Here is a 12,451-nt window from a genome sequence, read left to right as displayed (position 1 = left end):
TTTTTTTAACATATTTTTTTTATATAGTTTACATAAGAATATAAATGTTATGTGTTTAAATTGTTGATATCCTTCTGCGAGACAGCTGGCGTTTATATCTTTAGTGTCCCCCTCCCTCCTCTCTCTCTTATGCTATGTTATTTGAATTACCACATCTAGAAACGAAACTTAATATTCGGCCTGCATATTTGTTTACTTGCAAACCTTTGACGGCACACGCCCACTTCTAGATTTGGCAACACAGGGGGAAAACACGTGTTTCTGCCATCCCTTCCCTTGCCCCAGAGTTCCCGAGCTCCCCTCCTAAACATTCGACACTAGCGCCACTTGTTTCTGGCCAGGGTTTCAAATAAGTTGGTGGATCTATAGAGCCACACATTTATGGTGAGTAAAAGATCAAGATTCTGATACAAATACTTAACTATTTTGGGACCAAAAGCAGTATATAAAAAGGTGAATAGAAACCTAAGTTTGGTTTAAAAACTATACTTGTTACACAAAATTAACATTTCACTTATTGTAGCACATTTATATAGTTATCACAGTATTAAGTTTATTCCTGTGTAAAGGAGTCCATTTTTTCTTCTCAAGTATTTACAGCAGAATTAATCAATTTTTCATGATTTGCATAACTCTCAGGATAATTCAGACCTCAGAAAGTGTCGCATTGGTAAATAAACTGTAAAGTTTGTGTTTAAGATTTGATTTCGCATTTTGCACCATTTCGAGACAAAACGTGACAGAAAAATTCACGTCACATAGGGTTACCAGATCGCTGTAAGGGAAATGTAGGACAAGTCAAAATGTAGGACACAAAATTTTCTCAATAAATAATATATATTTCTATAGAAAACGTTAGAAAGTAGTTGAAAATGACACTTTTAAGATTTTAAAAAATTAATGAATTTTTAAATGCAAAATTACAAAACTTCCAATCATACTAATCAATGCACCTCTTACTGCATGATTTAAGTGGTACTTCTCAGAGGAGACAATTTTTATCAAAATTTCAGGTTTAGTCAAACTGTATATTTATGCTAGAGTGGAAAGTCAAACTCTTTGAAATTATAGGGACCAGTACCAAACATTTCACAGACTTTATGAAAAGATAATTTCTCTCGTGAGTCTATTGTGCTGATGGTAATGAAAGTACTATCTCAACATTTGAATTATGACCTGTAATAGCAAATAAATATTCAGCAATTACCGTAATTTAAAATGGTTCCAGAAGTTTCATCTTGGGTAGTTTTTAGTTCAGTAACAGGATGTCTACCAACATAACACATCCAGAATTCTTGATCTTTTCTAGACCTTTGTTCCGTTTTTCTTAACGTTTATTTATTCGACCCCTACTTAGGTAAAGTTGGAAATTAGTAATTAAGAAAATAAATATTTATTTAATGAAAATCCCTACCAAAGGGCCAGTTAAGATAAAAGCTGAAGCTGAATTTAAGAATATAATTAGATCTGCTTTCTCGTATTAATGCATCCTGAACTGTGTTTGCAGACAAGTGAGGCTTTGGTGTCTGGACTTGGACTCGCAGCCAATATAATCTTATGTGGGGTTTCTGTTTGTGACTGTCCCTTCATCCATCTCTGCTTACCACCATTCATCCTCACCTTCGCGATTAGCCAAAGGGACAGAAAAAAGTGAAGTAAAATAAACTAAATCAACCAAACAGTCATTATGACAGCAAAACTTCTTGACCACAAGAATAATTTATTGCCATCTTATTGACTTCTTGACCTACTTGTTGATTTCTTGACTTCCATGACTTTCTTGACTGGCAGACACCCTGAATAACTTTGTTCTCTATACCCCTGCTTTACAATCAAAATATTGAATAACAATGGGCAACACCTTGTTCCATCAGTATAAACCCTAAGGCAAGAAATTTTGCTCAGGCATTGAACAGTGACATTATCAGAAAGTGGTCCCAAAACTTTGTTCATTAAGTGTTCATTAATTGCTCCGTTTTCCCGTTTGTTTAATAGCAGGACAAACTTTTTTCTTTCTGGGCAATGACTGAATCAAAATAAATTTCACTATTGAGTTTGGAAGTGCTGTTCATAGACTTGTAACTTGCATGATTTTTTTCTGTCACGTATTTTCCTAATTAATATTATATGACGCTCAAAATGTAGGACATTTATGATATTTTTCAAATTCCTCCCAGACGCCGGTCATAAGGCTAAAATGTAGGACACGTCCGGGAAAATCCAGACGTCTGGTAACCCGAACATCACACCTTTCAAGAACATGAAAAATTAACACTACAGTTTGTTATTTCACATTTCCTGTTTTCATCAAAAATGAAACGTACATGCCCCTACTGATTGAAAATTAATATTTAATAGTTATATTTATGAGCTGCCATAGCAGATTAATTAATATAATGCACTCTAAAATCAGGATCCCCTTGTCTGGAGCCTGGCTCAATCATTACGTTTCTTACTTCCTTTATTTTCATTAGGACACCATTCATCCTTGTAATTGCAATTGCAATTGACCTAGACATTAAGTAACCAGAAATACAAATAGTTATATCTACATTAATTGGAAGAAGAAATTTGATTAGGTACCGTGAGTTCGATATCAGTTTTATCTATTGTAAAACTACTGGATAATTTCACATATCAGACAAGCGGCTCAGTAGAATGTTAAAGGTGAACATAATCTGTTGTTATCACACAATATCTTTTTATGATTGAAAACGTGTTATGCCTTTAGGCAGTATGTTGTGTGTGTAAAGAACTGCTTATATTAAGGAGAATTACTGTTGACAAAACAGCTTTAGAATGATTTTTTTTTTCAGGATTTTGCATGATGAAAGTATCAAATGTCTTTGTTATTGAACAATTTTTTACATTTTCAAAATAAGAATTTTTTATGTTTACACTCATAGATGTAAAGTTGGTTTCCCATTACCTTAATATTGAAGTATTTTTGTTTTCATTAAAAATATTAGTGCATGATTTTATTGCAGACTTGTTTTTGAGCACACACTTATTGTTTTCAGAACATTACCACTGCAACAAAATTGTTAATATTTTTTGCATGTTAGTTAAATTGTACATATAGTATATATATCTTATGATATTATTATCATATGATATATCGTAATTAGTGTTTATGGATTTTCTCAGTGACAGTTTTCTATTTGTTCAAGTTTCTGCAAAAATTAAAATGTTGCTTCAAATTAAAGAAAAATATATGTGATTGGTCAAAATGATGCAGTAATTTTGAAAGCATTGTTTTATACTATGACTATCTGAAGTAGCAAACTCATAAATATTTCCACGTGGTAGCATTTCAAATTGTCATGCCTGAGTACATATTTCATTTGATTCAAGTTAATTTTATGACGATTTCACCTGACATTGCTAAAGGAAATAATTATGCATTATTTTCGTATTTTTTGTCATTGGATACATATTGGTGACTGGATTGGCACCTTAAAATTATAGGTTTCTTTAACATGAATGAAATGAAGGAAAAAAGACTTTTAAATATAGATTATATCAACATCTGTCACACAAGTGAGTTGAAATCAGCAATTGAAAATTTAGTGCAAAATTATGTCTACCATTGTTTGAAACTGACATTTTGTTTTAACTGTCCGATTTATTTAGTCAGCTTGTGCTTGTGCATTACATAATTCACCCTTTAAACAGCACACAGTGCCTCATTCATATTTACTTGTGAAACTGTGATGTACATTTCACAACTTCTTATTTGCCAACCCTGAAGAATTTCAGTCATGAAGTCGTAAATTTGCTAACATAGCACTTCAGATCCAACAGAGAGTAGCCAACTTCGAAACAGGTCTTCCTACTATTGAAAACACTGTTGTGAAAATTTTTCATTCCCCCCACTCTCCATGAAGTTAGAAACTATAAACCAGTAATATAATACATGATCAAACTGAAATCGTATAGCATATATTGGTAGCTAAGCTCCTTTCCCAAGCCGCTGTGCATAAGATGAACACACATCTATGTTGACCGTTATTGCCTTAATAATTGTAGTGCATGGTGTGGAAAGGAATATCATCGTGAGTCTTGTTACTCTGTTCTACCGAGAACATGGAAGGTAAAAGTGTATATGCAAGCTCTGAATGTGCAGTGTGTAATTTGAGAATGTTGTTACCATTCATAGCTGCATGCTACCGTGCTGTACTTGAACTTTCATGTAGGAGTAAAACTGTGTGTTTTGGATCTTTGATATATATCTAATGGATAGCCTCTTACTTAAAAGATATAGTTTTTAATCACTAGATAGCTTAATGAAAATGTCTGCATATGGAAATAATCTCAAAATTTTACTTGTAATAGTAGTAATATTAGTATTAAAGAATTACTAAAAGAAAATCTACAAGATAATCTTCTTGCATGGCTTTCTTGTTGGAAAAACTTTTTATAGCTAAATTGTTGACGAGATCTTGTGAATTCTGTATTCTTAGGACAGATAAACCTGAAAAAAATATTTGAATTACAGGAGGTATGTTAATATACGGTTGACAGAAATGTAGAAATCTCTATATTATTGAAATATCTAGTCAGATTGAATTAAGCCGACAAAAGAATTCCTTCAATAAGTTGATATAAGATTTATGCCTATTCTAGAATTTGTCCATGTTTTTCTATTATTCCAAGTCTATTCTTTTAATGTAAATTGAAATATAATCTTAATCTGAGTTTATTATTTAATAATTTCATAGGAAGGGGGCAAAAAGAAAATGTTCTTGGGAACATTGTACTGATTACGTGTCAGTCTTAAGGTTCTAAAATTGCTGAGAAGAGAAAAATATTCTTATATTTTTCCCCTTCAAAATTCTTAAGAACATTTTTATTTCCATTTATATATCTTCTCTTAATTTTGGAAAATATATAACAGTTGAAATTTTATTTATGTTCTGTAATATTAGTAGGTATTTAACTTATGGCAGATTGCAGAATTGTATGAAATGCTTTGTTTGTTACAGCTTGTGAAACAGATGATATTCCTGGTATTGGCCAGTATGATGATTTTCATACGATTGATTGGCAGAGGGATATTGCCAGGGACCGGATGCGTCATCGCTATATTGTTAAGAAGAAACAAGATTCGATATTTGACCTCATAAAAGGTGCTCATGATGCATGGTCTGGATGGGTGTGTGTCTTGTTAGTTGGATTGCTGGCAGGTATGTAATTTTTTTTTACCAAGTCCATAATTGCTTTCAGGTATTTGATAGTTTTGTCTTATGAAATTTCCATCTGAAAAGGGAAGTTCTATTACATTGGTGGTTAAATTTTCACTTATCTTGACATAGGGACATAAGTGCAAATTGATATTTTTTTATTTTATTTTCACCACTCATGTGGCTTCATCAGGACGATGGACAAGTTTCAAAAATTAAATAGTAAAATTACATGTTAAAAGGCTGAAGCTTAAAGTAGGTGAATTTAGGCAAGTTGAAACCTAGAAGCTGTTGCCCTGTCAAGGTGTTCACTCCTTCATAGTAGTTTCAAACCAGAAGGTATGCTCAAAGGCTGCTAACCGAGCAGCGGCTGTGTCCAGTCAGATTCCCCTTCACACACACACACTAGTGCCAGTCACCGGCAAGGTCATGCTTTCGTTCTTCGATTTTTGTCGACTTCCTGGAGCATGGAGCTACGGTCAATGCCCAGTGGTATTGTGAAACATTAACGAAGCTCAGGAAGGCAATCAAATCTAATCGTCCCGGTCACCTTTCGTGCGGTGTCGTCCTATTGCATGAAAATGCTAAACCACACACAGCCAATGCAACAAAGAAATGTCTGAAAAAATTCAAGTGGGAAGTCCTGAGCTCAGATTTGTCCCCGTGTGACTTCCACATCTTTGGTGAGCTCAAAAAATCACTGTGGGGACAACAGTTTCAATCAGATAATAACGTCCAGGAGTACATGCTTAATTGGTTCCAACAGCAGCCAAAGGAGTTCTACATGCCTAAACAGTGGCGGACAGTACTTCTGAGGTTCGTTACATAAGTACTGTGAAATATCCTCTGCCTCTTTATTTATTGACTGAGCCTAATATACACCATGTGTTGAGCATTACAAGGACATGAAACTGTCATATCAGCTGAAAGCTTTTAAAATCCACCAGTATATTCAACGTTTTTCTCACTTGTGATGCTTAAACAAATTCATCAGATATAAAGTCGTCCATTTTTTTTTAAAGTGGTGTATCGATAAGATCAGGGTGGCGACAGACCTGGAAAACCTGGAAAACCGGGAAAAGTCAGGGAATTTGAGGTGTCAAAAAAAGTCAGGGAAATATCAGGGAATTTCTTTTTTATTGATTTTTTAAATTTCTTAATTTCTTTTATTTAAAGATATCGTTATGGAACTCTGCACGGGAACAGGTAATCTCGTTCGCAAGTTTCGGCCTCAACTTTTTGGCCCCTTTTATGCGCAACACAACCACGGCGCCAGAAACCAGTGATGACAGGAGGAGAGAGAGAGAGAGAGAGAGAAATTTTTCTCACCCGAGCTTCTCGGCGGGAATTTTAAATTCGAACACTCTTTGGAGGGAAATTGTTATAACCCTGGCACTATGGGAGCAATCTACTTCAGATAACTTTTGTTTTGCAGCTAGAACATCAGCGCATGCAACCGTGTACAATTCAGAACAGCGGACTGAGGAAGGGTGCTTGGGGCACGTTCCCCGAATTTCAATGAAAAAAAAAACGTAAAAATCTGTAGTTTGCCCCTTCTTGCCTCGCTATTTTGGGGAGAGGTCACGAACTTTAGTATTCTTTTCAAAGAATGGACATTTCTGAAGAGAATGAAACATATTTCATGTTCTTGTGTGCCATACAAGTTGAATAATAAGCCAAAATGTGATTTTTTTTTAACGAAAAATAGGTAATTTGCATTTTTGGAGGAAAATTGTTATAACTCGGGCACTATGGGAGCAATCTACTTCGGATAAGTTTTGTTTTTCAGCTAAAACATCAGAGCATGTTGGGGGCACGTCCCTCGAATTTCAATGAAAAAAAAATAAAATATGGAGTTTGCCCCCTCTTCTCCCACTATTTTGGGGATAAGGTGCAAACTTTAGTATTCTTTTCAAAGAATGGACATTTCTCAAGAGAATGAAACATATGTTTTGTTCTTGGGTGCCATACAAGTTGTATAATAAGCCAAAATGTGATTATTTTTTTTTTACGAAAAATAGGTAATTTGCATTTTTGGAGGAAAATTGTTATAACTCGGCCACTATGCGAGCAATCTACTTCGGATAAGTTTTGTTTTGCAGCTAAAACATCATAGCATGCAACCGTGTACAACTCAGAACGCCGAACCGAGGAAGGGGGGTTTGGGGTTCGCCACCTCCGAATTTCAATGGAAAAAAAAATAAGAATCTGGACTTTGCCCCCTCTTCTCCCACTATTTTGGGGAGAAGGCGCGAACTTCGTATTCTTTTCAAAGAATGGACATTTCACAAGAGAATGAAACATATTTCATGTTCTTGGGTGCCATACAAGTTGAGTAATAAGCCAAAATGTGATATTGTTTTTTTACGAAAAATAGGTAATTTGCATTTTTGAAGGAAAATTGTTACAACTTGGGCACTATCGGAGCAATCTACTTCGGATAAGTTTTGTTTTGCAGCTAAAACATCAGAGCATGCAACCGTGTACAATTCAGAACGCCGAGCCGAGGAAGGGTTTGGGGGGCGCGACCACCGAATTTCAATGAAAAAAAGACATAAAAATCCCCTCTTCTCCCACTATTTTGGGGAGAAGGTGCAAACCTTAGTATTCTCTTCAAGGAATGGACATTTCCAAAGAGATTGATTGAAACATGTTTCATGTTCCTGGGTGCAATACAAGTTGAAAAATGAGCCAAAATGTGAAACTCTGTTCGGAAATGTGGCATAGATATGTTGCGGAGAGTGGGGGAGGTTGGTCATCAGTATGAATTTCCCAGGCTTGCTCCAGACCTGTGTCAGAGTTTCCACCCAAACATAAGAGTACGAAGGTCCAAAAAGCACATTCATTTCGTAATCAGCACCATGATACCATATGGTATCATCGGGGCAGTACGACCTTACTCTGATGATACCATATGGTATCATCGGGGGAGTAAAGGATAAGCTTCTAAATATTACGTAGAAAATGCATTGAATTATCATTTTTTTCTTGTCCGTATGGGAGTAGTAAGGAGACTTGTCAACAGATGGAGCGGATAAGAGCGGGTGGCACCATCCCATAGTTGTCAGACGTCGTAGTAAGGCATTTTTTTGGGCAAACTGAAGGAACATGGAAACAAATAGGTTCTATTGATACATAATTTTTGTCGAATATCGCCACCCGACAAAGTATCTCACTACAACATGCGACAGAAATTGCATGGACTGCAACATCCAACAAAAATCTCATGCATAAACAAGAAGAGCTTTAGACTGAAAATATTTGCTGGAATTTTATTACTCTTCTGGCTCACTTCACCTTATTTAATGTAGCAGTGCTTACGAAGGTTTTCTTTCATCATCCTGATGTATTACTGGTTTCGCACAAGTTAACATACGTTTATAATGACATTGCACTATTTTTAGATATCAAGAAGAATCCAACCAAACGGGATATATATTGAATACTATCACGAAAAAGTGAAACATAAATCTGCATTGGTGAACGTTATAAAAATTTGGCAAGTGCATGCTCGCAACCTCAAATTTACTGCAACACTAGTATTGCAATGAAATTAACGCCACTCTCAGTCCTGTCTGTTAAAACTCGTGAGAGATGGTCATTAATCTCTCACTGAGTGAAGTTAATGTCCAATATTATGAAATAAAATACTAATAATAAATACGTAAATATTTTAATATCATATTTACTCGAATCATTCAATCATAAAAGCAAATCACTTTCTTCAAGAATTGACTTTCTCTGCCAGCCATGCTAAATTTTCACTTTCCATCTACTGATTTATACGAGGGGTGGCCAGAAAGTAATTTCCGATTAGTAGGGAACCACAAACGCCAAAACCGTGAAAACTGGTAATTGCTGCGAAGTTATGTTTAGGAATGTGCAGTGATGTCTGGACACATTTTTCGCTCGTTCGAAATATTGAAATAATGCGAATTTGGCATAAAATGTGAATTGTTGGCGTTTTTAGCTTTTTTTTAAAGAAATGTCCTTAAACAACAAAAAATTCCATGAAATCCAACATTCTTGTCTTTTCTAGGCCTGTTTATGTACATAGAATATGCAAGTTTTCCAACATTTTACTCAAGAGTAAACTATAGAGTTATATGTACATGAAATAATTCCGACAGCCACATTAAATCATGTATTTCCCACGATTTTTTCAACTTCTATCAAATCCATTTGCATCACTGAGCAAAGTGGCAGGGTTCTAACAGGAGATCGAGTGCGTATCTACCGTCACACGAGAGCCACATCTTCGTATTTGTCGCACGAGATATGTTTTGAATTACCAAGCTAAGTGCGCACCATCGGCATTTGTCGAGCGAGTAATAATGGAGCTCAGTCGTTAGGGCATCTGACTACTATGCGAGAGACCTGGGTCGATACCCTGCAGGGGAGAACCGGGATGTTTTCCACCTATTCAAACTGCTCCTGCACCCACCCAGCATCATATGAAGCTGGTACCTTGAGGAAACTTTGAGGGATAAATGTGTCCAGGAGCGTGGTGCTGATCACATCACCTCCACCTTCGGCCGTGATCAAGAAAGTGTGGGATCCTAACTCCATACCCCTATACACCTTCAAGGAAAAGTGCAGGGAGCACTTTACTTTTACTTCCTCAAAATTCTGTTCCAACATATCAAACTGTCAGGAAAATACGTAGACCATGTGACCTACAATTTAAAATAATAGTTTAAAAGCACACTGGAAGTATTAAGTTTCGGTATATCTGGCAGATAAATGTTCTAAAACAAAAACGCGAATTTTGGGAAACTTAACACTAACAAGTCAAAAAAAGATAATGCCAATTTTTGGTGCCATAATATATCGGTATCTGTCATGTGAGAGTGATTGATTTTAATTTTTTGGGTGCGTCGCCACTTATGGTCACTATGCACCCTTCAGTATATACAGGGAAAATTCCATTATCTAAAATTCTTACCTTAAAATTAAAAAATGGGTATGGAAAATAACTTTCCCAAAATAACTTTCAAGATATCAAACTCTCACGAAGCCATGTGACTTACAATTTGAAAAAGTAGTTTTAAAACACCATGAAGGTATAATTTCAGATATTTGCCAGAAAATGCGCTAAAATGAAAATGTGAATTTTGGGAAAAATAACACTGTATAGTAAAAAATAAAAAAATATAAGAAAATACACCAATTTGAAAAAAAAAAATAACAAAATATCAGTCTGTCGATTAGGTATAAATAAAACAAGAATATCAGTTGTAATTTATTGCATTAGTAACAGTGAGTCCTAACCTAATTTTCGGCATAATCACCACTGTTGTTCTGGCATTTGTCGTAGCATGGCACTAAATTTTGTATGTTCATGGTATATGTGTCTGACAGCAAAGACTGGAACTATATCTACCGCAGTGTAGCTGTCAAATTCTTGCCCTGCCAGAAAACTCTTCAGTTAAGCAAAGAGATGAAAGTCGGTACATTCAAGGCCAGGGCTGTTCAGGGAGTGGTCTAAGATCTCTCACCTGAAGTGATGCAAAGGACCCGTGTGTACTCAGCTGTATGGGGATGTGCACATCCAATTGGCCTTCCGTGAATTATCTGCACCATTGTCTGACCATACTATCACTCACGACGTCCGGTCTGCACACCTCACACGATTGCTGGTGGCTCTGTGCCAATTTCTGAGCGTGCAATGTAGGTTACATCGCAGTCGGTGGGAGATTGTGTGAGAGCTGTAATCTTTAACCTAGAACTGTCCTAAAACGGCTGCATTGCAACTGTACCAAATTACAGCTACATGCCACTTCTTCCTGCCTGCATGTGTGTGTGTCGCTCTCCGACTACTAGTGCTGCGTATAGGCACTATTGGAGCTTTTTTCAGGATGCCCCTCGTATATGAACTTTCAGAAGCTTTTATTATTAGTGTTTTCCTGTTTAAATGTGTGGTTAGCTAAATCAGGTACCTATACAATGCAATTCCATAAATTCCTTGCGTTAAATTTCTAATACCTACATATCCTTTTCATCAGCATTAATGGTATAACTGCATGTTGTCAGTTTCACAGTACTTCACTTGGATATACTGTACTGAAGCAGAAATCCCATTGCCAATGTAAGGAAATATGACACTTTATTTTGTTCGATTCAATTGTTTCACTTATATGCAAGAGTTAAGTTGTTTGCTTTACAGAGAAGAGAGAAGTAGCTTTATGCATTGAAAAATGAGTCTGCATTCGTGGTTCTTGCAAGCAGAATGTTCCAATCCTCAGTGGAAATATCAACATATAATACCGAGAATTTATAAAGAGACTAATAAAATACAAATTGTATTTCTTAATCAATCACTCTTCACTCTTATCTCATTTAGTCGTAACTTTAAAAATAATCAAGTATTTTATTTTAAACTTACTGCGTATGAATTCCGTAGCTTGTGAATTGTAATAATTTTCCAAATTCACTATTTTGCAGTTTGAAATCAAATCTCAGAGAATAGAGAAATTAAGTCAATTTCATAGAAGATAATATTGGTACTTAACAAAACCATACGTGGATCTGTATGAGTTTATTATTTCCATTTGTTTGTAATTGTCAGGGGAAAATGTAAATTTTGTCCTGGAAAACCTGGAAAAGTCAGGGAATTTCATTTCTGCTTGTTTGTAGCCACCCTGAAGATACAATTCAGACCTTGCATTGTTGTTAAAAACATGATGTTTCAGTTTTCTCATATCCAGTGTTTTTTTGTAGGTGCTTTTGCTGGTGTTATTGACATCGGTGCCAGATGGATGTCCGATTTGAAATACGGCATCTGTCCTCAAGCATTCTGGTTGAATCAGGAACAGTGTTGTTGGTCTTCAAATGAAACTAGTTTCGTGGAAGGAAACTGTCCTCAGGTGTGTATTGGTGTATGACCATGTCCAAATCCCTAAGAACACTATTATATTTGTAAACTCGCTGCATGTTAGGGTGCACAACTTACAAGCAGAAGATAAATGCTAACCTATGTTGACCAATGCTCTCAACATAACGTTTCCACTACCATTAAAATGTTTATTATGCAATTTGAAAGTTCATACATGACTGTTAAGTGTAGTTTTCTTCCCTATACCATGAATTAGGACAAGTACTAGCTGTGAATTAGCCACTGCCCATCATACAGTGTGGCCAATTGCTATTTCAGGCTACTTTCACACCAAGTGAAAAAGCATCACCTGGAAACATGTTTGCAAATGAACCAGTCCAAGGCCTCACTTTTCACTTCATTGTGAAAGCTCCCTAAGAACTAGGGAGTTGCA

At 35.8% G+C, this 12,451-nt stretch overlaps 1 protein-coding gene across 11 annotated transcripts in view; it reads left to right on the top strand.

The window, feature by feature from the left end:
- Positions 1-12,451, top strand: part of ClC-c (chloride channel protein 3) — an 84,394-nt gene that overhangs the window by 39,446 nt on the left and 32,497 nt on the right. For all 11 annotated transcript variants that reach the window (XM_083126608.1, XM_083126605.1, XM_083126604.1 and 8 more), the window contains 2 exons: positions 4,986-5,186; positions 11,904-12,049. In XM_083126608.1, coding sequence (XP_082982734.1) covers positions 4,986-5,186; positions 11,904-12,049 — 347 coding nt within the window. The remainder of the gene's footprint in view (positions 1-4,985; positions 5,187-11,903; positions 12,050-12,451) is intronic.

Source organism: Lepisma saccharinum, chromosome 8 (assembly GCF_977018435.1).
Source record: "Lepisma saccharinum chromosome 8, izLepSacc3.1, whole genome shotgun sequence".
In the NCBI taxonomy this organism is placed as follows: Eukaryota; Metazoa; Arthropoda; class Insecta; order Zygentoma; family Lepismatidae; genus Lepisma; species Lepisma saccharinum.
The sequence above is the reverse complement of the archived record's forward strand: the minus strand, read 5'-3'. Positions and strand labels throughout refer to the sequence as shown.